The sequence below is a fragment of the Leguminivora glycinivorella genome, chromosome 2, assembly GCF_023078275.1.
Source record: "Leguminivora glycinivorella isolate SPB_JAAS2020 chromosome 2, LegGlyc_1.1, whole genome shotgun sequence".
Taxonomy (NCBI): domain Eukaryota; kingdom Metazoa; phylum Arthropoda; class Insecta; order Lepidoptera; family Tortricidae; genus Leguminivora; species Leguminivora glycinivorella.
In genome coordinates this window covers 31172979-31200933 of record NC_062972.1, presented here as the reverse complement: position 1 = coordinate 31200933, position 27955 = coordinate 31172979, and the positions used below count along the sequence as shown (strand labels likewise).

At 37.8% G+C, this 27955-nt stretch overlaps 1 protein-coding gene across 2 annotated transcripts; it reads right to left on the bottom strand.

The window, feature by feature from the left end:
- Positions 1-1926: 1926 nt before the first annotated feature.
- On the bottom strand, positions 1927-27754 carry LOC125242220 (lysozyme-like). Of its 2 annotated transcripts, none has more exons than XM_048150952.1 (5): positions 27601-27754; positions 14882-14970; positions 7583-7643; positions 2781-2913; positions 1927-2062 (listed from the first exon to the last, which is right to left on the bottom strand). In XM_048150952.1, the coding sequence occupies exons 1-5, from the start codon at positions 27737-27739 to the stop codon at positions 1933-1935; spliced, it is 552 nt and encodes a 183-aa protein (XP_048006909.1). In that variant the 5' UTR covers positions 27740-27754; the 3' UTR covers positions 1927-1932. The 2 variants fall into 2 exon arrangements, with proteins under 2 accessions (XP_048006909.1, XP_048006908.1); XM_048150951.1 differs by lacking the exon at positions 27601-27754 and adding an exon at positions 24772-24923.
- Positions 27755-27955: the final 201 nt, after the last annotated feature.

The following is a 27955-nucleotide window of genomic DNA, read 5'->3' as shown; positions in this document are numbered from 1 at the left end:
ATGTGGGGCAGACGAAACGAAGTATTTCCACACGGGTGAAGGAACACATAGCGGATGTCAAGCACCGTCGGCAAAAGTCTCTGAACAAGAACATGTCATGGTTAAAGTCAATCATGCTATAAAGTTTGTTAAGCCTCTGGTTCTTGCTAAGGAGAAGCGGTATATACCCAGAATGTCGCGCGAGGCCATTGAGATCAAGAAATATCCAAACTTTAATAGAGAAGATGGCTTTACTTTATCACCGGCTTGGGATCCAGTAGTACATCTGATAATGGAACAAGCACGACGAAGACTGTGAGGCATTTGTGTTGTATGGTGTTGGACATTTGCAGTTTTTTTTTGCCTATTTGGAGTATATTAATTGTTTTTTAACATAGTAATGGTAAATTATTTGAATATTGTATAACTAGCTTTATTTGTAGCGTATGAACCAGCCTTAGAAATCTATATTATTTATGGTCATGGTTCGTTAATATGTATTTCTTGTATGTGGGTAGCTTTTGCACATTGTAATTTTTCCTCAGTCACCCGTTGACCACGAACGCTGGAAAGTGTTCGAAACGTCGGGATGAAAATTGTAAATTCATTATACGCGATTTAATCTGTTTTCATAGTTTTATTTCAAAAGTTACCGCTTCCCGTCTCCATTAAACAGAAAAATAATAAGTATCAGTAAAGACTGAAAATCTGGAAGTCAACAAAATTGATGTATTCCACCTAATTTTGGAAATGTTGATCTCTTTTTAGGGACCCGTACCTGGGAAGGAAAAAACGGAACCCTTACCTATACGACCACTTTGTTGTCCGTCCGTCCGTCCGTGTCTGTCAAGACCCTTCTTCCTAGGAACTTGTATCAACAAGGAACTTGTACAAGCTGGAATTTGGGTCACGAAGTGCGATTTGGAAGATTTTTTTTATTTACTTACCGAAAAAAAAAAAGAAAGAATAGGACCTCTATTGTAGTTTTCTCCTTTACACTCTTAAACGGAATCTGTGTCAACTGAATTCGTTTATGTTAAAATAGTTTTTCTTTGTTTGCAGAATTAACATAATTGTTGGAAAATGTGCTGCCTCAATTTATTTCAAATATTATTTAGTACTTAAGTAGGTTTTATAGTGCGGTCATGCAATAGTGAGACTAGGATTTTATTTCAGTAAGTAAATTATAAAGTTTTCCAACCGTCTTTCACAGCAGGTTATGAAACTTAACTAATAATCCGCACATCAGTCGCCATCAGAGATATCAGAGCTGGCAAAGCTCTCAAAAATATAGACCCACACACTAACGTCTTCACAACAGGGTACGTAGCCGAATGGCACAAACGCTCTATTGACGTGACAGAGCCAGACTACCTTTCACGGCGTTTCGTTTTCGTTTCGCGTCGTAGAAATGCCATTCGGCTACGGGGCCAGAGATGTGTTTAGATATTTGTGAAAGTTTTGGCAGCTTCGATATATTTGCCGGCGGTACGTAAAGAATTTCTAGAAAGGTAAGCGCATCTCAAGAGCCACTGCGGGAAATTAATTCGCCGCAATTTCGCCATTTTGCTCGCTTATTGCATTTTACCTTACCTCCTTGCGTGGTTTATTTAAAATAGAACACATATTGCGTTGTTGATCGTAGTCATAACCACAAAATTAAAATTTTGAAAAACCCCCGACCGCGACATAGTGGACCAAATTTCATGAAACATGGCTAAGAACACTCCCGACTAACTCAGCTTTCAGCAAACAAAAAAAAACTTTATCGGTTCATCCGTTCGGGAGCTACGATGCCACAGACAGACACACACAGACAGACAGACAGACAGACAAGCAGACAGACAGACAGACAGACAGGCACGTCAAACTTATAACATCCCGTCGTTTTTGCGTCGGGGGTTAATAAGTTTATTTAAACGAAAATTGGATAGAAATAAAACAACAATTACTTCAAGCATGTACTCCATAGACTTGTCTGATGTATTGTGCCTTGCTTCTAACTAGCCGCCTCCTTTTCCTGAGCCTGTCTGCGTATAGTTCTCGCTCGGGACTCGATCGCGGTGAGTTCAAGTCTGGACATCTAAAAATAAAAATAAAAATAAAAATATTTTAGTTACCTATAGCTTTTATAGCTAAATGTGCTTTTCTTTTGCTTTATGTTTTTGTCTAATAGGCTACTAATACTCATTAAGACAATTCTAATCCTAACACAAGTTTTCTTAGCGTTAGTTGCACCAAACATATTTTAACAGACTGATTAACGTCACAAAGCAGTAAAGTGCCGATGACACTTTTCATATATCTATCTATCTTCATATACTAAGAGTTAACTAACACTTTAGCGGAGACAGATGGTTTGGTGGAAACACACAAACTTTGCGAGATAAAATAATAGAAATTGAAAGACTTTCTTCGTAGTTATCACATATTGGCAGCCGAAGCTTTTCTAAAATAACGGTTGAAGAATTTATTATCACAGGTCCTGATATTAATGAGATTTTTCTTCACATATCACCAAAAAAAATACGAGTACATAATATACTCATACTCGTAAACCAGGCATGGCCCATGGATTACTAAAATATTGTTTCATGATTCCCGTGATCGAAAAAAAAACGTAGTTGGATTTTTTTTCTTCATAGTCAGAGTAATCGTGTTCATTGGGTACCTACGTAGTTGTGCTGCCTTTTTATTGTTTCATGCCATCTTTCTCTCTTTGTAACTTACCACACGCACAGATTTAAGGGTGACACGGTGAGAGGCTTCCCTTCGTTTGTTTAAAGAAATACCTAACTTACTTGTATATCTCCTTTGTGATAGTGTCATCGTTCTTGCACCGCACGGTCCATTGGTTCCAGTACTTGAAGCCTTCTTTGTGGAAGATGTCGACGGCGCACGCCGTGTCGTCCGAAATGTCATCGTCCAGTAGGGCTGGAAGCAAGTTGCAATTTTAGGCATAAAAAATAGCTTTTCTACACACTTTGTTTTAAAATTTGTGAGTAATATAAAAATGTATACGTCAAAATATTCGACGTTGTCAGATTGCTACAGTATGAAAGCTACGACTTTTAATTTAGCCGAAAGTATTTTAAATTTTAAGTTAAAATTTGAGATTTTTGATGCATACTTTTCAAACATCGATACGCAAAAAGGATTTAAGATTTGATTTTTTTGAACCTACGTCCTACATACCAGTTGGCACCAAAACTCAAAGTAATTTTTGAGCTTCAGGTACAATTTCATAGTTCTTCTAGTTCACTGAATTTACTTATTGAACTATCAACATCGTTCATTTATAAACTATTAGGAAATAAAAAGAACTATCACCAAACCAACATAAAGTAAGATGAGTCGTCTCAACCACTTAAATAACAATAGAAATGGCGAGAAACTAACTCAGACGCCATAGCCACTACCATGAGTTTTCATTTCAATTCAATTGTTTTTGTTCAAATTTTCTTGAATTAACATTATGCCAATATAGAAGTTTTAGAATTCTTCTTTTCCCTCGGTCCGTTATTGCCTTATGGCTCGTTTAAGGATCGTGACCATGAATTCAACGTTTGTTGCGCGCTTCATGCCGCCACCAGATGCCCTCTTATCAGCATCTGACCACCTCATGGGTGGCCTATCCTGAGCACGCTTGCCATCAATTTGACCATACATCTTCTCTAGATTACTTGAAAGCAAAACCTCACGGAGAATGCATGCAGTTTTTGGTCTTAGTAATCGTTGGAGGCTCTGTTCACTTTTTCCATACAATTAATGTAATTTTCAGCGACGTTTATGCTATCAAGAAAACTTTAACGTTAACTATTCTAAAACGTTAAAAACTCATGGTAAAGATTCAGTTCAGCTAACTTTAACCGACATTTTACGAGTCGCGATCGCGTTTAATTTAAGAATACGGTTTAATACTGGCGGTTTCTGGCGCCCTGGTACGTCAGTCTAGAAAGTGATGGCAGACGGAGAGGTTCAATCGGATTTACAATCGATGTGTCATTTTTTCGCGTGAGAAATACATTCTAGAGTCTGTTCGGAACAGTCGTGAGATGTATGTGGTCCAGTATATTCCACTCTTTCCAAAGAGAATCTAGTAATGGTTTAAATAGTTCAAATTTTATTGAACTAACATAAAGCCGATATATGTAGGTAAGTAGGTGGACTGCAACCTAACTCACTGCATGGAATGCATGCTGACTGTACGTCAGCTGTCATCGTAAGTAACGTCAGCCTGCAGTTTACATGTCATGTCATGTCATATAAGTTGCAGTTAGATTTAAGTCTGGCCACAGAATATATAATAGTACAAGTACAGAAGGCTCACTCCTTTGATGTTCATAAAACGCCGCCATTCTAAATTCTTACCTACATTAACAAACGGACCGCACGCGCCTGGCTAACGGGTCTGGCTGTATTGGTCCTCAAAAATAAGTACAATATACCAAGCAATACCAATGAAAGCAGCTGCAAATGATATATGTATGTATATTAAGGTAAAAAAAAGAAGCAAAAAATGTGTACACGGCTTATTTTTATACGTCTATAGAAAATTTAACTTTGTTCATTTTAGCGTACGACACTTTACAGATATATTTTTTTGAACTACTTGCTTGTCACGAAATTCCTACTTAATTAACTTAACAAACAAGTTGTTATCAAATATTATGTTGCTAAAGTAACTCTTGAAACGAAAACTGTTTTTTTACTACTTCCATTTTGTATCAAATCAATTAGTGTTCATAACCTAACCACATAAATAAATTTTTTAAAGAACCCCCGTCCGCGACACAGTGGACCGATTTTCATGAAACATGGCTAAGAACACTCCCGACTAATTCAGCTTTCAATAAAAAAAAAACTAAATCTAAATCGGTTCATCCGTTCGGGTGCTACGATGCCACAGACAGACACACACACAAACATACAGACAGACAGACATGTCAAACTTATAACACCCCGTCGTTTTTGCGTCGGGGGTTAATAATGCATTTTTAAGAACATCTTTGTAAATAAATAAACTAAACATTGTATGAAAATCAGATTACCTACTACCACTACAGTATCCTTTTAATTAAACAGACCGACTGACTCCTGATCGCATAATCCCAAATGTTTAAGTCCAAGTACAGATTGAGTTCTAGAATGCTCAGATACTAAAAATGTGCAATCGTTATACGGGAACTGGGGTTCCAAAATTCTGGGCGTAAAAGTAACAGGTAAAAATATCATAAGTATTTTATACTTGTCATTTGTCATATTTTTAATATTGTACTGTTGCCTGATTTTTGTCATGTCGGTTAATTTTGCAAAAAACCTTCTTTACAAGGGGCCGAGCCAAGACGGACATTGCTTTTTATTTTCTCTTTTTTTGCTATACAATACAATACAATACAAAGCATCTATTCATGATAAACAGACATAAAAATACAAACAAATGGTTATAAAAAATACAACATAAATAATGTTTACCACGAAAATGCATTTTGCATTTCTCAAACCCTCAATGTCCGCTATTTTGAATAATATATATTTTTTTAAATATAGGAAATTTCGATTTTTGAAATCGGAAGTTTCAATCTCCATACAAAATTAAGGGAAGGTTCAGAACTTTTAATGATGAAAATTTTGAAATTTCGGTAAATTTTCCGTTGACGTATTTATCAGCAGAAAAAATACTCTCAAGTATTTTAAAATTTAAAGACTGACAAAAGTACTCCAGCAATCCCTCTCTAAAGCTCGCATTTTAAACCCGTCGTAATTTTACGACTCATCCGTGCACCGGACGTAAACCGGCTCGTAAACCGGAGACGGATCGTTTGTTTGTGTGCCTGCTTGTCGCCGCTTGTTACGAATGGCGGATCACTTGACCGATTCTTAAAGTGCCGTGCGGTGCAGGCATAAGAAAAGCTATCAATCCCTGAGTCGTGAGTACTATAAGGTGTTAGGTGAGAAATGAGAACCAAGATTAAATATATTATCATCATCAGCCTGTTGCAGTCCATTGCTGGACATAAGCCTCTCCCAAGGCACGCCATAGAACCCGGTCTTCTGCTTTCTGTAATACAGTCGCTGCCGGCTCTCTTACGTAAGTCATCCCGCCATCAACAGGCACGGACATCTACGGTTGTACTCTCGTAATTATATCGCTACTGATACTGGTGCGACATGTTTCGGGCCAAATACACGTCTCACGAAAGTTTAACGTCTAGGATAAGACGTATATCACTTTTACAATGACATACTGGTCAGAGCGTGACGGATGCTTTATCCATATAGATAAGTGATAAAATTGAAAGCATCATAGGCCTGCTGGCCAAAGGGCGGGCTACCCTGGGGCAAACGTGGTCACCACTTCAGAACACGCTTACATACGAAAGATTTTTATCCATTTTTTGAAACTCCAAATGAACGGTGGAAAGTAAACCATGTGTTTTTATGGAGTTTTAAAGCAGCGGTCATCTACTATCGCCGTATTGGTATCTTTTAAATAGTCGTCTTTTAATGTTTTATGATCCTTTTAATGAACTTTTTGATTAAAAGCGTACTTTCGAAACAAGCTGTTTGGTTAGGTATGTTTAACACCTACGTGTAAATGAACCTGCCCTGCCGGCGTATTAAGCTTCCAATGTTATCACTTATCCTCGTGGATAAGACATCTCTCACTCTCACACCGACATACTTGCCAAAGCGTGACGGATACTTTATCCACTTAGATGAGTGATAAAATTGGAAGTATAATACGCCGGCTGGGTAAATTGACACTTCACACGATGAAACTCTTTGCGCTTCTCCTTCGACAAATATTAAATAAATGTCATATACAAAGAAAAAAAGTGACCAAGGCCTCCAAGTGTTCCGAGCTAGAATCGAACCAGCGTACCCTACTCCGTTAACACTTGGAGGCCTTGGTCACTTTTTCTTTGTATATGACATTTATTTAATGTCTATAGTATAATAGTAGTGTTACTACTTAAAAATACAAATTAAAATATTTTCAAATGAGAATAATTTGATTTGTTCTTAGATTCTTCTTCGATCTTAATTCTATAATATATTTCTCTTAAGAGGATACGGTAGCGAAAATGCTAAAATGGAAAGGAGCCCCCCTTTCAACTTGGGAATTTTAGTTAAATATACAAGTGTTATTAACTAGATTTATCGAAAAAAAATTGTCAATTAAGAACAACTCAGTCAAAAGATATTTCAAAAAAATCTTTAAAATCGAGGTTCCGCTCTCGACTCTTTCCTCCTTCAAAACTTAATCAATCGGAATGAAATTTGAGAATCTGAATAACAATAAAATAATCTATGTCGGACCGTTTAGCTTTTTTTGTTAATTGTTACCAATCTTGAGTATCACACCTTTTTTTGCGCCACAATGAAAAAGGCCGTTTTTGGAAATTTTTGATTGGCTCTAGTCTTTAAAAAGCAGATTATTTAAAAAATCAAAACGGTCCGACACAGATAAAAATAATAACAATCTGTGTTGAAAAAATCATTGCTCTATCTTCAAAAACCAGGGAGAAAATAGTCGAGAGCGTTTGTATGGAGAATTGACCCCTACCGTATCGTATTAATAAATAAAATAGATCCTTACACTCGCATGCGATGTTACACTCGCCTCCTTTCTTGCCCGATCGGCACCAGCGGCTGGGGATCTGAAACGCAATCACATTAGTGAGCTACATTATCATTTCACTCTGTATCCAGAAAAATTACAAAGTAGGGACTGAAAGTTACAAGCGGAAATCTCTTTCTAACTTGTTATATTAGACTATGATAACCGCTTGTAAATTGTAACTTGTAGCTTCCCTGGGCCCCTGGGTCCATTTCTCGAAAGGCGAAGCCTTGTATTACAAGTGCGCGAACTGTCAAATAGTATGGGTTGTCATGGAAACACACTTGTAATACAACACATACTTGTACCTTTCGAGAAATGGGCCCCTGGTAGGTAGGTAGGTACTGAATATTTACAACCACATTGTAAAAGAGATGGCAAATGACATGGACGCATTCTATACACGTTGTCATGATTACACATTTACACAAGTGACAGGGTTGATTGGAAGGGAAGGCCTTTGCCCAGCAGTGGGACACCAGTGTCCGATTTCACAACAGTGACACTTATCACCCAACAGTGACATTGCGCCGTTCATTGCCTGTTCAAAGAAATATTGACGCTGAGTGACAATGTTACTTAACACACCAGAAATACACCGTGTTTTTTTTGTTTTCCGTTAAATTCAACACGTAGCTAGGTTCATTATCAGGAACCAACCTGTATACCACTTTTAGTTAAATTCGTAAAAAAATTTTTTTCATCATTTTCATACATAATAAATGAATTTATTAGTGTGAGAGACCCTTAAGAATAACATTCAAGTTAGTGTCAAGTGGTTGACGGTACATGTCAAAACAAATAACATTAGGAATTGGTAAAGGTTGTCACACACGTGTTCAGTAATTATCTTTATTTTTTTAATAACTCGATAACCGTAAGACTTAAGACGATAATTTCTTAGAGAAATTAATTGTATTTGATCTAAAGAACCTTCCCTTAAAGTTAACGGAATGCAATAAAAACAGGTTGTATACAAAAAAATGTCAGTGTCAAGTATCAATGTCACTCGTCATCGTCTTCCTAGCGTTATCCCGTCATTTGCCACGGCTCATGGGAGCCTGGGGTCCGCTTTGACAACTAATCCCAAGATTTGGCATAGGCACTAGTTTAACGAAAGCGACTGCCATCTGACCGTCCAACCCGAAGGGTAACTAGACCTTATTAGAATTAGTCCGGTTTCCTCACGATGTTTTCCTTCACCGAAAAGCGACTGGCAAATATCAAACGACATTTCGCACATAAGTTCCGAAAAACTCATTTGGTGCGAGCCGGGGTACGAACCCGCGACCTCCGGAACGAAACTTACCGCTAGGCTACCAGAAAATGTTACTATGTTGAAATAACCCACAGGCTAGTTAAAAAAAAATAACTTCTAGAGCCTTGTGGGATAGGTATGGGTTCAATTGTATTGTGGGCAATGGCCTAGCAACCTGTCACTGCAAAATCACAATGTCTTTAACTTTCAGCCCCTTGATGGGTAAAACTGGCAATGGAGCTTGAGCGGTTTCATGTGCTCAGAGCACACCCCTTTTAGGAATATACAATTATACATGCGCGATTTTATACAATATGTAGTTTTTAGGGTTCCGTAGTCAACTAGGAACCCTTATAGTTTCGCCATGTCTGTCTGTCCGTCCGTCCGTCCGTCCGTCCGTCCGTCCGTCCGTCCGTCCGTCCGTCCGTCCGTCCGTCCGTCCGTCCGTCCGTCCGTCCGTCCGTCCGTCCGTCCGTCCGTCCGTCCGTCCGTCCGTCCGTCCGTCCGCGGATAATCTCAGTAACCGTTCGCACTAGAAAGCTGAAATTTGGTACCAATATGTATATCAATCACGCCAACAAAGTGCAAACATAAAAAATGGAAAAAAATGTTTTATTAGGGTACTCCCCCTACATGTAAAGTGGGGGCTGATTTTTTTTTTCATTCCAACCCCAACGTGTGATATATTGTTGGATAGGTATTTAAAAATGAATAAGGGTTTACTAAGATGGTTTTTAGGGTTCCGTACCTCAAAGAGGAAAAACGGAACCCTTATAGGATCACTCGCGTGTCTGTCTGTCCCTCTGTCACAGCCGATTTCTCCGAAACTACTGGACCGATTTACTTGAAATTTGGCACACTTATGTAAACCTGTGGCCCAAAGACGGACATGTAATTTAATTAAATGAAATTTAATTACAGGGGTCACTTTTGGGGGGAAAAATTGAAAATTAAAAATCAAAGTTATTAAAACTATATTGTGTTACATATCAAATGAAAGAGCATTTTATCAGCATCTGAAATATATTTTTTTTATATTTTTGGTTTTGGTAATTTAGAAGTAATTTAAGAAAATAAGCAAAAAATGACCATTCCCCCCTTATCTCCGAAACTACTTAGCGTAAAATTTTCAAAAAAATACACGAGATAGCCCTCTCCATGTAGATTACAGGAAAACCTATTAGAAATCTACAGTCAAGCGTAAGTCGGACTTAAGAGAAAAAACTCAGATTACGAATTTCACTCACTGCCGCTGCAAGTAGTTACTAAACGTCTTAAAATTGTGTAATCGAGTTGGACAGGTATAAAGAAATTCATTTTTGTCTTTTTCTTTTTAGAACTTGTTCAATTTTTTTTTCATTTGTACAAAATGACTTAAGTTCCTACTAAAAAGGAGGCGCTTAAGACCGTTTATAAATTGACTGAGCAAAATTTTATTCAAATCGGTCCAAAAAAAGGTGTCTGTTGACGAAAACATAGAATTTGTGCCACCGAAAGCCCAAATCTGAAGTCCATTTTGCTCTATCTCTTATCGTTTCCGAGATATATACGTAAAGTCTTGAAAGTTCGAAACGTTAACTTTGCCATCATAGTCGTTCAGGCGCTCATGAGTTCTTTGTATGGAAAAGTCGAAAACCGACTCGCACTTGACCAATGTTCATAGAACGTTGTGGTTTTTTTTTATTAGCAAAAATGACTTAAGCGCCTTCAGAAGTGTAGGTGCTTAAGACCGTTTGTAAGTTAAAGTTAGCTGTGATGGCTCAACGAAGAAAGAAGATTTCAGTATCCTACTTATCAGGGCGAGCGGTAGCGAAGCCCTCCTATAGTCGACAAAGTTCCGAACCTTGTGGTACATTTTTTGAAAAAACTATCACGCCTATGAAGTTGTGCTTAAACATAGTAGTGCTTAAACATAGTAATTTATATTCATATCTAGATTTCATATCTGTAAAAAAATATTATTTTATTGTCATTTAAAAAAAAATCAAATCTCAGTTTTGTGTTCAATATTGTACTACTAACGCCATCTGTTAGGACTCTAAGGAGTAAGAAAACATCGTTTACTATTTTGTATAACTAACGCCATCTGTTAGAAAACTAAAGAGGTAACGTTGTATTTTTGACGTCTGTCAACTATGACGATCAATCGAAACTTGGCACTGGAAATGGCGCGTAATTCAATTTTTCTATGGGAATCAAAACTTAGCCCCTACATTTTTAATATTATGTTATGGCTCGTCAAAGTTTAGGAAGCCAGCCAGAAGCCAAGGGAAGAAAGGGAGGGAGAGAGAGGTTATCAACACGGTGTTTTCAGTCAAAAGAAAAAGTAAATTGTATTTATTTATTTATTGTTGAGAAACCCAATGTACTTAGGATATGTTTAGGAAACTCAACGATAGAGTTGTTCGCTGTCGTTCGCTAGATGTCACTGTTACCCCCGCAAACTGGGCAATGACTTGTTTTCGTAAAATGTATAAGTGTAACGCGAACATTTACCAAAACGTATAAACTCAGTGCAAACAAGCTTAGTTTAACCGGCCGCTACTAGATGGCGCCACCGGTACTGGTTTTCCGAGTGAACTTAGCAAGTATTTAAGTGTTTCCGTAGACTTAAAATTCTAAAACCTAGTGCAACATGTGTTAACGGGTGCCTAGAATTTTATAGTAACCATGTCAATATGTAACTCTAAGACAAAATTCGTCAAATTGTTAGTTTGGCCGCCCGTCAACGGATGGCGCAAGGGGTATCAATATTGTGATATTGAGCTTCGTTGTTTAAATATTTAAGCCATGGAACGCCGTTCCCGTAACTTGTATATTTTACTGAAGTAACTAGTAAATGTAAAGATTGTAAATAAGTAGTCAAACATGTAAAAAACAAACAACAATGTTAGTGCTAAGATCAACTTATCTGTTACACACAAAACTCAATAGGTGTCGCTGTGCTGTGGCGCATCCCAAAGCTAGTTGACGCTATTAAGATTTTTCCTGGGATAATGACCTCATGTACTGAACAATGTTTTATTTGAGAAATAGTTAGGAGTCAATTCGTGCACACCTTATGTACCGTATCGGGACTTTGGTGGACCATTTGGCTAAATCTATCATCGCTCCCTTAGCGCTCGACTGCTGTCCTCAAGGACGCTGTACGGCCTTTGATACCTAGTTTATTGTACTTAGCATAGTGCCGACTGGAAATAAAAGCCTAAGTCTGCTACACGCCGCCTTTCACTACGCTCTCGCGCACGCCCCACCCCTCTACGGATTTTCATCCCCTTACATAAGTATTTTTTGATGTCCACATTTTTCGTTAGATGTCGCTGTACCACCTGCAAACTAGCGAACGGCATTCTATGGTTCAATAACATATATTTAAATTGTATTAATTTCATCTTTTTTAGGGTTCTGTAGTCAACTAGGAACCCTTATAGTTTCGCCATGTCTGTCTGTCTGTCCGTCCGTCCGTCCGTCCGTCCGTCCGTCCGTCCGTCCGCGGATAATCTCAGTAACCGTTAGCACTAGAATGCTGAAATTTGGCACCAATATGTATATCAATCACGCCAACAAAGTGCAAAAATAAAAAATGAAAAAAATGTTTTATTAGGGTACCCCCCCTACATGTAAAGTGGGGGCTGATATTTTTTTTTTTTCATTCCAACCCCAACATGTGATATATTGTTGTATAGGTATTTAAAAATGAATAAGGGTTTACTAAGATCGTTTTTTGATAATATTAATATTTTCGGAAATAATCGCTCCTAAAGGTAAAAAAAGTGCGTCCCCCCCCCTCTAACTTTTGAACCATATGTTAAAAAAATATGAAAAAAATCACAAAAGTAGAACTTTATAAAGACTTTCTAGGAAAATTGTTTTGAACTTGATAGGTTCAGTAGTTTTTGAGAAATATACGAAAAACTACGGAACCCTACACTGAGCGTGGCCCGACACGCTCTTGGCCGGTTTTTGATAATAATAATATTTTCGGAAATAATCGCTCCTAAAGGAAAAAAAAGTGCGTCCCCCCCTCTAACTTTTGAACCGTAAGTTTAAAAAATATGAAAAAAATCACAAAAGTAGAACTTTATAAAGACTTTCTAGGAAAATTGTTTTGAACTTGATAGGTTCAGTAGTTTTTGAGAAAAATACGGAAAACTACGGAACCCTACACTGAGCGTGGCCCGACACGCTCTTGGCCGGTTTTTATGATATAGGCAGCAAACGAGCAGACGAGCCGCCTGATGGGAAGCAGTCATCGCCGCTCATGGACATAAGCAACATCACCCACTTATGCGTTGCCGATATGTAAATTCTGACGACCGGTCTGGCCTAGCGGGTAGTGACCCTGACTGCTAAGCCGCGGTCCCGGGTTAGAATCCCGGTAAGGGCATTTATTTGTGTGATGAGCACAGATATTTGTTCCTGAGTCATGGATGTTTTCTATGTATATAAGTATTTGTATATTATATATATCGTTGTCTGAGTACCCACAACACAAGCCTCCTTGAGCTTACCGTGGGGCTCAGTCAGTCTATGTAAGAATGTCCTATAATATTTATTTATTTATTATTATTTATTATAAATAAATAAAATATATTAAAAAAAATTATTTACACGAACATAAATAAAAATAATTATAAAATAAATAAACATTAGGCCGTTTTCACATTATCCGATCCGATATCGGATGTCGGACCGACATCCTACATCCGATAAACGCTTCCGATAGTGTCGGATGTCGGTCCGATAAAATGCATTGTTCCAAATCAATGAAGTATGATTTTGTGTCAAAAAATATTTAAAAAATGTTTTATATTTAATAATTATAAGCACTATATATCCTAAATATTATATTGTAAAATTAAAATAACGAGCATAAAAAATACTCAGGGTGTCAGGCAAAATAAATAATTTTACATTCAATTATATCTACAAAAAGTTGAAAAAACTAGTATCCGCAATTCGGACCGATGCATTACAACCTTTTTTTTTTCAATGGAAATTGTCAACTAATTTGAATTTCGATCATTAGCTGTTTAATAGACGCCATTTTTGTCACGCACACTACTACAAACGTATACATACATTATATACGCACACAAACAAATATTATCGGCCGACAACCTGACGGGGGGTCCGGCATGCCAAAAAATGTCGGAAGCGTCCTGCCGATATCGGCAGTTCCATGGTGCCTCGGACAAAAACTGTTGTAGGAGAGTGCCATCGGCATTAAATCCGCAATTTTTGCGTTTTATATCGTTTTTAGGGTTCCGTAGTCAACTAGGAACCCTTATAGTTTCGCCATGTCTGTCTGTCCGTCCGTCCGTCCGTCCGTCCGTCCGTCCGTCCGTCCGTCCGTCCGTCCGTCCGCGGATAATCTCAGTAACCGTTAGTACTAGAAAGCTGAAATTTGGTACCAATATGTATATCAATCACGCCAACAAAGTACAAAAATAAAAAATGGAAAAAATATGTTTTATTAGGGTGCCCCCCTACATGTAAAGTGGGGGCTGATATTTTTTTTCATTCCGACCCCAACGTGTGATATATTGTTGGATAGGTATTTAAAAATGAATAAGGGTTTACTGAAATCGTTTTTTGATAATATTAATATTTTCGGAAATAATCGCTCCTAAAGGAAAAAAAAGTGCGTCCCCCCCCTCTAACTTTTGAACCATATGTTTAAAAAATATGAAAAAAATCATAAAAGTAGAACTTTATAAAGACTTTCTAGGAAAATTGTTTTGAACTTGATAGGTCTAGTAGTTTTTGAGAAAAATACGGAAAACTACGGAACCCTACAGTGAGCGTGGCCCGACACGCTCTTGGCCGGTTTTTAGTAATAATGATCTATTAAATACATAAATGAAGACCTGGACGCGCATAAATCTTACATTTTACATCCTTCCTACATCCGATATCGGATCGGATAATGTGAAAACGGCCTAAATTAGGAGACACCTTACACAGATCAATTCAGTCCCAATGTATGTAGATTAATTTTTTTTGATTGATTAAGTTACCTGATAAAGTCCATAATATTTCTTCCCGCTGGGCGTGACGACGAAGGCTCGTGTGTCCCTGTTGCTCACTTTCTCAATTAGGCACACCCCTGTCAATCAAACACCACCATTAATATACAGACCATTTATACACCGTGGGCCTGAATGACCCGAAGGATTTTAACCACGCATTTTTGATGTTTTGTAATTTTTGGAGATTCCTTTTTGTATTTTAAATACTTTTAATAACTCATGAGCAAATAAATATTTTTGTTTTTGAGTGACAGTTTTTTCATTTTTTTTATATCTGTCAATTATTATGGCAAGGCTAGGATACATAATGGTGTAAACTTTAGTCAAAAATCCGTTTTTGCCCGAGTTATGAATAAAAACAGTTTAGAGAAATATGTACCTAAATACCCTCTGAATTTAAGCCAAATCCAGATATTAAATAAATTAATAAATAAATATTGGGGATACCTTACACAGATCAACTTAGCCCCAAACTAAGCAAAGCTTGTACTATGGGTGCTAAGCGACGATATACATACTTAAATAGATAAATACATACTTATATACATAGAAAACATCCATGACTCAGGAACAAATATCTGTGCTCATCACACAAATAAATGCCCTTACCGGGTGTTGGAACTAAACGCAAAGTTTCAACCATCACTACGACGACGGGAGCGACCTCTGCCTTAAAATATGCGCTCTAATTTGCGCATTGGCCATCTTCGTGACCTTTCGTTTTTTTGAACTCGTATCGAGCAACCGATATCCTATTTTCCTATTTTGTATTTTGTGGCAGAATAGAGGATTTTTATATTTTTAACATTTTTTTATTCTGCCTGGTCCTTCTCCAATCCACAACATGGTCTTCGATGCCAGATAATTTGGAATCAGCGAGCTACGAGCTATTAAGGACCAAGGGCCTCCATTACGGCTGAGACAAAGGAGAAACGCATCGTGTGGAATATTTCCTGCCCATCCAACATACCGGCTTTCCAGTGAGGAGTGCAGCTAGAAGTATCCCGAGGCGGCTATATCTTCCTCCAGCTACGAAGTGCTCAACTGTTCTACCTATATTCCGGATACGACGACCCATATCATTATTCCGTATTCGACGACGTCCATAAGGAGTGAACAGGTTAAGAAGAGCTAAAAGTGAGTCCGTTCCTTAATTACCATCCTAAATTCTACAAATACCTATTTTCTAAAACATTCTTCTATTTGACACAGCGTATTAAGATAATCAATTAATCACCTATCCTTTAAAACCCAATACCTATTTTAAACATACATTAAATCAATAACAGTTACCTATTTACGATTTCTATACAAATAAATCATACCTAAAACTCAAATAAATCTTCAGTTTTAAAATTGCATAGGTAAATCGGCCGAGCGCTGATAACGTTTTTTGCTATATCTAACGGGACGCCCGGCCGCCATAGGTATTTATCGCCATAACTCAGCCGGCTTGCATTAAGTAAACAACATTGGAATAATTAGGATTAAATTCATAAGAAAGTGGTTAAGTTTACATTCCTGGTTTATTGTGCTGGTGTTTATGGTGAAATAAAGTGTTTAAGTGCTAAGAAGGTAAATATTAAGTACAATTAAAGATGTCAGAAGCCGTGATGAAAGAGTTAATTAAAAAAAGGGGTCATATTAAGTCGCGATTAACTAAATTTTCAGGTTATATACGCGAGTTAGCCGAAAAAGTGTTGTGTGCGGCTCAGGTGACGGAACTACAACTTCGGATTGCTAAATTGGAATGTGTTTACAACACGTATGATGAAATTCAAACCAAGTTGGAGTACATGGCAGAGGATGACGAGGCCCAGTTAGACGAGAGGTCTGAGTTCGAGGATTTATACTACTCGTCAGTCGCGGCGGTAGGGTGTTTCATTTTTCCAAAATTTTGATTTATCTTTGACTTCGCTTTTCTTCTTGTTTCTACACCTATACAGAGCCCATATACCAAAAATCAGGGAAATCGGACAATATTTAGAGGTCGCACACTGTGGCAACTTTTGTCTGAAGAAGTTAGTATGGGCGCAGGAAAGGCTAGAAACAAAATTTATGTAACTTTTTGTAGTAGGTGGTATAAAAGTGATTTTAATGAAAAGTTTTTATATTGAAGCAAGTTCTTTTAAAAAAATTACTAGTTGACGTGGCATTTAGTTTCTAGGCAAGGTTTCTTATGGTATTTTTTTGGACGCTCGACTTCCTTCTAAGGAACAAGTTTTTTTGGTTTTTTGTCCTGTTTTTGGCATGAAGCAGTGGTCTCTCGGCCCTCTCGGGGCACTGATAACAGGATAGGTGGATGATATCAAGCGGTACATTGTCTATCACCAGGTCCGCCATGGACCGGCTCGGCAAAATATGGAGAATCTTCATCACAAATGCCACTAAAATGCGACTTGTCAGGGCATTAGTATCTCCCAATTTTCCCAAATTTCTTTACGGTGCTGAGACGTGGACTTCAAGGGAAAAGAAGATAGATTTCCTAGAAATGTGGTGCTGCAGAAGAAAGCTAAGAGTATCCTGCAGAAGGTTCAGATACGATGGACCAGCCAAGTCAAGGCTGCACTTAGTGGCCCACTCTACGAATGCGTAAGGAATGTCGATGCATTGTTAAGCTTGCTACCACCCCTGATGTGACGACCACGACCACTCTGCCAAGAGTGTGACGACAAAGAAGAAAACAAGATCGTTCTTTGACTTAAGTATATTGACCGGGATATAGACCCTACTTACATTTTTGATTTTTGTCTTAGAACTATTTAATGTTCAGGATGTTAGCGATTATTGTAGCCCTAACACCAGACTTAGTCGATAGTCTAACAATAGTCTATCATACCGCAAAGAAGAGTAAGTATACCTATATATTTAATAATAAAAATTAACGCTCCAGTCAAAGATGAAGAGCAAAACGGTTCTCGCTGAAAGTCGTCGAACATCACAGAAAATGCGTTACTACTTGCGAACAAAAGATAAGGTTGCGGCTTACACATGTAAGCTAAATGATGATGATGACTTATTTTATGAAGAATGGATGTTACAACTGTTGTATTTTAAGTTTACTTTTACTTTAAAATAAGTTACAACTACTCTATTGTTTTATTTGAAAAGAAAATTGAGTAACATTACTTTTTAGCGACTTTTTTTCAAACTGTTCATGTGTGCGACCTCTAAACAACGTCCAAATCACTTGAAATTTGGTATATAGGCGTTTAAGATAAGCTAGAACCGAAAGCCGAGCGAAATCAGAAAAAATATCACAATTTTATTTTTCCCATACAAATATGAAACACCCTACGCGGCGGCTAAGGAATTGGTAACCATGCATTCCAAGGTCGCGCCTAGCGATGGGGGTTCCGACAACAATACGCGGCGCCATCCACATGTAAAATGTAAGTTACCTACCATTTCTTTACCGAAGTTTGGAGGCTCGTATGATACATGGCTTGAGTTTCGTGACACATTCGATAGTTTAATTAATAATGACGACTCCATTGATGATGTAAATAAGTTTCATTATCTGCGGGCTTCATTAGTAGGAAGTGCCGCGATAATTGTACAATCCTTAGCCTTATCTAGTAGTAACTATAAAATAGCCTGGCAGTTATTATGCGATAGGTACAATAACAAGCGATTATTGGTGAATAATCATATTAAGGCCATATTTAATTTAACCCCAATTACCAAGGAGTCGCCGACAGCTATTAGGCATCTTATAGATACGATATGTAAAAATATACGTGCGTTAGCGACCCTTGATGAACCAACCACCCATTGGGAGACATGTCCAAGGTTACTTCCGATGAAAACGTAGGAAACTTTCTACCTCAACACTGCGTGTTACGGCTATCTAGCCTCACGACAAAGTGTCGTGTCGTGTTCAACGCTAGTGCGCGTACATCAACCGGAGTAACGCTGAACGATATTCAGCACGTGGGACCCACGATTCAGGATGATCTCATAGCTATCTTGTTGCGTTTTAGACAATATCGCTTCGTGTACACGGCTGACGTAGAGAAAATGTATAGAAGGATAGTCGTGCACCCTGACGACAGGCATTTGCAGATCCTTTGTGCACATATCAATTAAATACGGTCACTTACGGTACGGCTAGTGCTCCGTTCTTAGCTGTTAGGTGTCTTAAACAGTTAGCACTGGAATGCTCAGACCCTCAGCTAGCTGAAATCATTGCCCATGATTTTTACATGGATGATTTTTTGTCAGGGTCTGATACTGAGCTACAGGCTGCCAGTATTATAGCTCAGGTTAGCGCAGTACTTAAGAGTGCCGGTATGCATTTACGCAAATGGCGTTCAAATCAACCTAGACTCATAAATGAGCATAGTGATGACTCTACAAACCTTAATCTGGGTAACTTGGATGAGAGTAAGACGTTAGGGCTAGGTTGGACAAGTGGAACTGACGATTTGTACTTTACCATCGATTTAGGGAAAACCCCAGATAAGTTAACAAAGCGGTACATCCTTTCCACGATAGCAAAGATATTCGACCCTCTAGGTCTTCTATCACCAGTTGTAATACAGGGCAAAATCCTGCTTCAGCTTTTATGGCTTTCAAAGCTCTCTTGGGATGATGAAGTGCCTCAAGAGATTTATAACAAGTGGCATAATATTACCACGTCTCTACCAGAGTTAAACCACTTACGCATTCCGCGTAGGGTCATAGGAATTCACGCATCGCGGGTGGAATTCCACATTTTTACGGATGCGTCTCAATCAGCGTACGGGGCTTGTTTGTACGTACGCACAATCACTAGTTCAGGAGTAGTTACTCGGTTACTCATGTCAAAAAGTAGAGTAGCGCCACTCCGGCCGATAACTATTCCCCGTGCGGAATTATGCGGAGCTTTGATCGGAGCGCAGCTTTACCAGAAAGCGCTAACATCACTTCGCATGAAAGCAGACAGCTGCACATTTTGGACCGACTCCATGATCGTCTTGGGATGGCTTAGGATGCTACCAAACCAACTTAAGGTATTCGTACGAAATCGCGTAGCTGATATACTCGAAATCACCGGTGGTTGGCCTTGGCGACACGTACCTACTAACGACAATCCAGCCGATCTGGTCTCACGCGGACTTGACGCGGGGTCTATTGCTGCTGCCGATATTTGGTGGAATGGTCCAGCATTCCTATGTAACGACGAAGAGGACTGGCCCAAAAATCACCACGTGAGCAATGATAGTGATGAGGTTAAGGCTGAGGTAATCACGGCTCATGTAGCGGTCGATGTCACACTATCACCTTTATCAGAATTGAAACTTACGAAGTTTTCTAATTTTACTAAACTTAAACGTGTCACCGCTTACGTTTTACGGTTCGTGAACAACTCACGACCAGGTAGTGTTAAACGTTCAGGGTTCCTTAGCACTACAGAGCTACAGACGGCTATGAACACATTAGTAAAATTAGCACAAATAGAATCATTTCACTCATATGACGATGTTAAAAATAAGACTATGCTCAAAGCCTTTGGCTTACCCGCTTACAAAACTGGATCCCTTCGTGGATTCTGAAGGACTTATGCGTGTAGGCGGTAGACTTAGAAATGGGCCTTTTAACTTTGACAAAAAGCACCCAGCTATCTTGCCCAAAGGGCATTTTATAACTGTGACATATTTTAACTCTGTTCATATAATCTTGTTACACGCGGGACCTCAAGCCATGCTAGTATATATCAAATCTACGTATTGGCCAATCGGTGGTCGTATCCAAGCTAGGTCAACGTATTACACATGCGTCCTATGCACTCGCATGCGCGGTGCGACTATAGCGCCACTCATGGGCAACTTGCTCTCCCCGCGAGTAACACCAGGCTTTCCGTTCGAGGTTGTAGGCGTAGATTATGCCGGTCCAATACTGGCCGCGTCTCGTAAAGGTCGTGGTAGTCAAACAATGAAAGTCTACATTGTGATTTTCGTGTGTTTTAAAACTAAATGCGTGCACCTCGAATTATACAGCGACTTATCTGCAGAAGGTTATATGGCGTCGTTGAAGCGATTTGTTAGCCGCCGCGGACTGCCTTCTGACATCTACTCCGACAATGGAACCCAATTTGTCGGGGCATATAACGATTTAAAAAGACTCCTTAGCACGAATGCAAAGACGTTATCTGAGTCTGCAGCAAATGACGGTATTAGGTTTCACTTTATTCCACCATATTCAGCGCACTTCGGTGGGTTGTGGGAAGCGGGGGTGAAATCCTGCAAACACCATTTAGTTAGAGTTTTAGGTAACTGTCACTCAACATACCAAGAGATATATACGACACTGTGTCAAATAGAGGCAATCTTAAATTCTAGACCTCTTACCCCTTTAACCAGCGATCCTTCTGACCTGTTACCACTCACTCCAGGTCACTTTTTGATCGGACGACCACTTACAGCTCTTCCGACTCCCTGTCTAACAGAGATTCCTCCTTTGAGGCTAACACGGTACCAGAGGATTGAGCAATTAAGACAACACTACTGGGTCCGCTGGTACAAGGAATACGTTTCTGAACTTCAGGAGCGCACTAAATGGAGGCAAGCCAAGGGTCAACTTGCAGTCGACACCATGGTCGTTATTAAGGACGACAACCTGCCTCCATTGAAATGGAAGCTCGGCAGAATCGTCAACGTCATTCCTGGATCCGATGGCATCAGTCGCGTGGCCGACATCAGGACGTCATCCGGGATCATCCGTCGTGCGTTCAGCAAGATATGTCCACTACCAGTCGACAAGTAATTCCTCGGTTGAAAGACCAAGCTTTCAACGTGGGCGGGCATGTTGGAACTAAACGCAAAGTTTCAACCATCACTACGACGACGGGAGCGACCTCTGCCTTAAAATATGCGCTCTAATTTGCGCATTGGCCATCTTCGTGACCTTTCGTTTTTTTGAACTCGTATCGAGCAACCGATATACTATTTTCCTATTTTGTATTTTGTGGCAGAATAGAGGATTTTTATATTTTTAACATTTTTTTATTCTGCCTGGTCCTTCTCCAATCCACAACACCGGGATTCGAACCCAGGACCGCGGCTCAGCAGGCAGGGTCACTACCGACTGCGCCAGACCGGTCGTCATAATGACATTATAGTCTCTAAATGTGGTCCGGGGTTTTAAACTCATATTAAAATATTTACAATTTGGAGAGTTTTTAATGCGGTGGTGGTGAAAGTAATTATGTTTTCCACCCCATATTGTTTTGTGGGTACATTTTGCTCAATCAATGTCCTACAAATAGTTGCAATTCAGATAAAATAAATATTACATATACTAGTACTTTGTACAAATAGGTTTTGTCAATAATTATCACACTACAGTACGATTAGATCCGTGGGAAGATCCGTGTTATAAATTCAAGGAAAATCCATTGTTAAAGATAGGCCAACACACGGGTCTGTATACCAGCGCGCACTGAGAAACTGCGATAAAAAAATTGATTCATATATTTCACTCACTGTGGTAAACAGTGTGTAAACCGTGTGTATGACGTGATCTGATTCACAATGTCAAACTTTCGTATGTGACTCAAAAATTTACATATAAATAATTATACATAATTATTTCAAGTCCAATGCCTTAGGATCCTTTCCTTATCAAAGGAACATTATGACGAAACTCCGCGTCATCGTCGTTATTGTTATATAATAGCATATAATTCTCAATAATAATTATTTTCTTGTTAAATAAATTAAATAAAAAATGCGCTAGAAAACCTGCTTTCAAATAAAGATACTATAGTAGATAACAACGCAACGCAGCGTATACATGCGTGATGTCGCCTCGTGTGTTGTGGCCGCATTTCGTGGATCATGATAAGCAAAAACTGATTGTTGCTGAGTATTTAAAGGGTGTACAATAGATTTTTTTTTTTTTTTTTTAATTATAAATGGGCTTACTCTTGCCCACAGACTAGCCAAAGGCAAAGACGTGGCCTACGATGGAGTGAGATCGCCCAGAAGATGCCTGTTCACTCTTCATTTGAAGGTTGCCGGGTTATATGAGCTCGGAAATATAGCCGCCGGCAAGGAATTCCACTCCTTGTCAGTGCGCATAAGAAAAGAAGAAGCAAAGCGCTTCGTGCGAATTCGCGGAATATCTACCAAGTAAGGATGGAAACCGGCCGTGCGTCTAAGAGTCCGGTATATTTATATTTTGTCGGTGCCTATATATATAGAATATAAAGATAGTTACTATTTTTGGGACATTTAATACTAGTATTTTAACCACAAAAAATACGCAGAGATTAGGTACCTTCGTATAAAAACATGACAGGAAAATAACAAGCCACTTACTGCATCCTGATGTGTACGTAAATTATATTTGTTACCAATGTTTTCTTGTACCTATAGAAAACTTAATCAAAGGGATACCAGAACTATTTTATTCATATGCACATGGAAAGAATCCATGATTTAACCTTTTGCAAATCAAAAATAAAAGGGTTTGGAATGTAACTGCTTATTGTTATCAATTTGAATATTTATCAATATTTTACGATTCAAACATCATGTAAGGACCTAAATTCCGACCCTCTTCTTTTTTACAATTCCATTGCTAAAATAAAACTCAAAAAGAGTTTTTGCCAATAATTTCCGATCGTTCATAGAATTTATCTTCAATTTTCCGCAACTTTCACTGTCTACAACATTACACTTGTAATAACACCCTAACACACTGCCTTTGAAAACTGCGAATTTCTTATTATGTCCAGTATACACAGTGTTTTTTTTGTTTTCCGTTAAATTCGACACGCAATTGGGTTCACCATCAGGAACCAGCCTGTATATCGCTTTTTGTTAAATTCGAAAAACAACTTTTTTTTCCTTTTCATACATAATAAATGGATTAATTAGTGTGAGAGGACCTTAATCATAACATTAAAGTCATTGTCAAGTATTTGACGGCGCATGTCAAAACAAATATTTAGGAAGTGGCTTACCACTTCCCTTATCCCTTCGCATCCCTTAGGATGCCACACACGTGTTCATTTTTTTTTTTTGTATAATTCGATAACCGTAAGAGTTAAGAAATTGATTGTATCTGAACAAAAAAACCTTTCCTAAGAACGGAATTCAATAAAAACAGGGTGTATAAAGATGGGTGGACTGTATGAAAGATGATATTAATATGAATCGAAAACAAGTGATAACAGACGATGTAGAGGTATGGGAGCGGAAGACATGTTGCGCCAACCCAATGCGTGTTGTTGTTTTGTTTGCATGCCTTCTTCTTTTTGTGTGTACTATGTTGTGACGTTAAATAAATGAATTCTATTCTATTCTATTCTATTCTATTCTATTCTATTCTATTCTATTCTATTCTATTCTATTCTATTCTATTCTATTCTATTCTATTCTATTCTATTCTAATTCTAATCACTGGGATATTGCCAGACGAATGATGATGACAATGACACCGAACAGTTACTTCAATCTTCAACAAGTTTCTTCACTTTTACATACTTTACATCTCGCACTCGAGCATTTCTTTTTTTTTTCCAATAAAAAAAATTGATTGTTTTAGGGAATTTTAGGTCAATTGTACTCAGAATCACGAGTACTTTCAATCTCACTGGGAGACAAAAAGTGTCCCAGAATTTCCATAAATTTTTGTTACTTTCCTCTTATGTTACCCCATACAACATGTACGGAAAATGGTAACAAAATAAGGAAAAATCGAATGGGACAATTTTTTTAACTACTAGGATTGAAAAAGCTAGTGATTCTGAGGAGAAATAGCATTTTTTTTTTTCAAAATTATCACACTTCATAAAAGTGGCAAAAAAAAATAAAATGCTCACTCAATACCTGTTTCTTTAAACCTATTTTCCTCCACAAATTTCATTCTTTCCTCATAAAACAACTCACATTGTCCAAGCAAATGATCGTTCGGGATTCCCACTCTGCCCAACTCACGGACAAGTTTGCATCTCGTATCAAACCTTTTTGCCCGCGCACTGCCACAAAACAACACTATTAAACATATAGGTAATACGAGTGATATCCTCATGGTTCCAATTGATACTGGCATAAACAAATACAGATGTGAATCGAAGTATCAGATTGATAAAACAAACACAAACGATAAAAGACTGCGTTCAGTTTATAATATGGTTGAAAATGAAACGAAACAGATAGTAAATAGAGACAAACTTTTTTGCAGTCGTTACCATAGATTGCAGAAACACCTAGATGCATGGTATGTGACGTCATAAATGGCAACAGTTTTCCGATACTAATATATATGACTGATGACAAGCACAATAATCATAATATAGGTAAACATTCGTATAGTTTTCTTAAAAATATTAAGTTTTTGTAATGAAAATGCAAAATACCTAGTTTTCATTAAAATATTTAGTTTTTGGAAAGAAAATGCGATACTGATTGAAGCTTCGATAGGATAGCTGCATGCACGTTTAGAACTAAACTAACGCTATAACAACTCGCTATTAAGTTGGGTCGGTTTCGTTCTAAAGGTGCGAGTTATATCTGTCTCTTTCCATATTATGGTATGCTTCATAAGAGTGAAAAAGATGACACGAGTTATTTAGATCCTGCTTAAAACTTTATATTTAAATGTTTTTTTTTCTTTGTCTAGGGCCGTTACGCGTTCGAAGTTTAAATGTCAATGTCATGCGTTGTATAATAATTAGGTACGGAACGCCGACTCCATTGTGGGACCGGTATGGGCTTCGTACATAGGTTTAAGTAGGTACTTACTATTTATCAGTATTTAAATATATTAAATTAATATGTTCATTAGGTCTGATCCAGTTGAGTTTAGTATACACTACCTTTTCCTATATAAGTACTGTAATCTTATTTTTTTATCTTGAATTTTATTTTACATTAATTCAATGTGAGTTTTGGGTTCTGTAAATTTATATGCAATATTTAGATTTACGTAGGTATTATAAATTTGTTATTCGCGGTATACTTGGTTTACAATAGTCTTATAATGATATCATTCGTTTTAAAAATGTAACGGGTGTTTTTGTGTACCATACCAACTCGCATGGTCTTTACTTCTGTAATTTAATATGGGAGAAGATTTAAACCTAAAGGGTCTTTCTTGAGGGGTAAGATGAAAAATGTTGCGTAGGTATAACAAATCACTACAGACGGTCTTATCCCCCATGAAAATCCAGACAATCTTCACCCACTTTACCATCCTTACCAATATTATAAATGGGAAAATGTGTGTCTGTTTTTTGTCCGTCTTTCACAACAAAACGGAGCAACGAATTAACGTGATTTTTAAGTGGAAATAGTTGAAGGGACGGAGAGTGACATAGGCTACTTTTTGTCTCTTTCTAACCCCCCCATCCTAAAATGGGGGGGGGGGTTGAATGTATGGAGCATTCCGCAATTTTTGAACTTAACGCGAGCAAAGCCGCGGACAAAAGTTAGTACCTAAATAAATAGGTAACTAGCCATATGTTTAATTTGTTTATTTTTTGTATGTCTTTTGTATTATTTTTTTTGTAAGTCTTGTTTTGTATTTTTGTAGTTTCACAGTGCCTTGGTGTAAACTGTAATGCTGTGTTACTTTTTGATTAAATAAATAAATAAATAATAAATAAATATACATGTGTATTTGCTTCTTATCAAAAAACCATAACAACATAATTATTTAAGTACATATAATTTTGCTATTTATAGCCACACTTAATATTATCACTGCTAAGTCATTAAGATACCGTTACCTTAGATTACTACTTCTCCATTCATAACAGCTGTAACCGCCATTAAAAAATATTTCGATTTGGAATTAATTCCACGGCAATAAGGCACACAATCGAATATATGGTTCAATGCCTCTTATGGCAGTTATACGAACTAAGATTAGCAATAATATTGTCAGTAGTGTAGCGACCGTTTTGAACACCTTTGGCATTTCTATAGACATAATACAGAACGTGGTTTTAATTGAAATCAATTAAATTTTAATTAATGAATACATAGGGTAGGCGGTTCACATGAAACTGCTCAAGTCTCAGGGTTACTCTTATCAATTATTATTTTAAAGAAACTGGAATTGTGATAATTATCACAGTGAGAGAGAATACCCAGCTATTATACCTACTCGTATACTCCGGGAAATATAATTTGAACGTTTACTATACAGTGAACGTAAATAGTAAACGTTCAAATTATGTTTCCCGAACTAAACAAGTAGATTAACCTACTTGTGATAAAGGTAATGAAAATACAGAATTGAAGCGCTTTAAAATAAACGTACCAGTTAATAGTTTTCTAAGAAACGTTATGATTTTGGTGCAAATTTCACTCTACTATAACCTCAAAAACAAATTAAAATATCCCAAAAACGTTATATATTTATTTTTAAACAATGATTTCTCTCTTAAAAACCGTAGGTACCCTCTTATGATGATAATATTATTACGTCTTAAAAGTCAGATGCTATAAAACTTTCCAAATAAGCAAATATGATTTATAATTTGAAGGATGGCATAGGATCATGTTTGTGAGGACGCGATCGCGGACCAGTAGACAAAATTCCCATCGTTCACATTTCGTACCGTACCGTTTTTTTTCTCTCCCTCTCTCTCTCTCTCTCTCGCTCTTCTTTATTAGTGCGACATAAAACAGGACAGGGGCGTTAAAGACTGAAATCTTGTCTACACAAGTAAGCCATTGGTAAGCCTCCTTCCATGCTATCCATTAACTCACAATTTCCAAGAAAAGTTTTTTCAATCCTTTTCTGCTTCATCAGCTCAGCTGCCAACTTGCATCGTGTGAACAGTTTGCACTTACACACAATACACACACTGAACACAACAAACAGCACACAAATGTGTTTTATTTGCATGGTGCACTAATGCGGAAAACAAGTGGACGCTACTTATATAATTGCTTGAAGTAATCTGGAAAATTGATGTAGATTGATAAGACTTATAAGTAACACTTTGATTGAGGATGTAATAAGTGGTCTTACGGTGAGTTTGCCACTAACGTGTTCGCTCACGTGTTTGGAGTTTTATTTTTAAGCATCTCGCTTATAGGTACATACATATAGACTCGATGG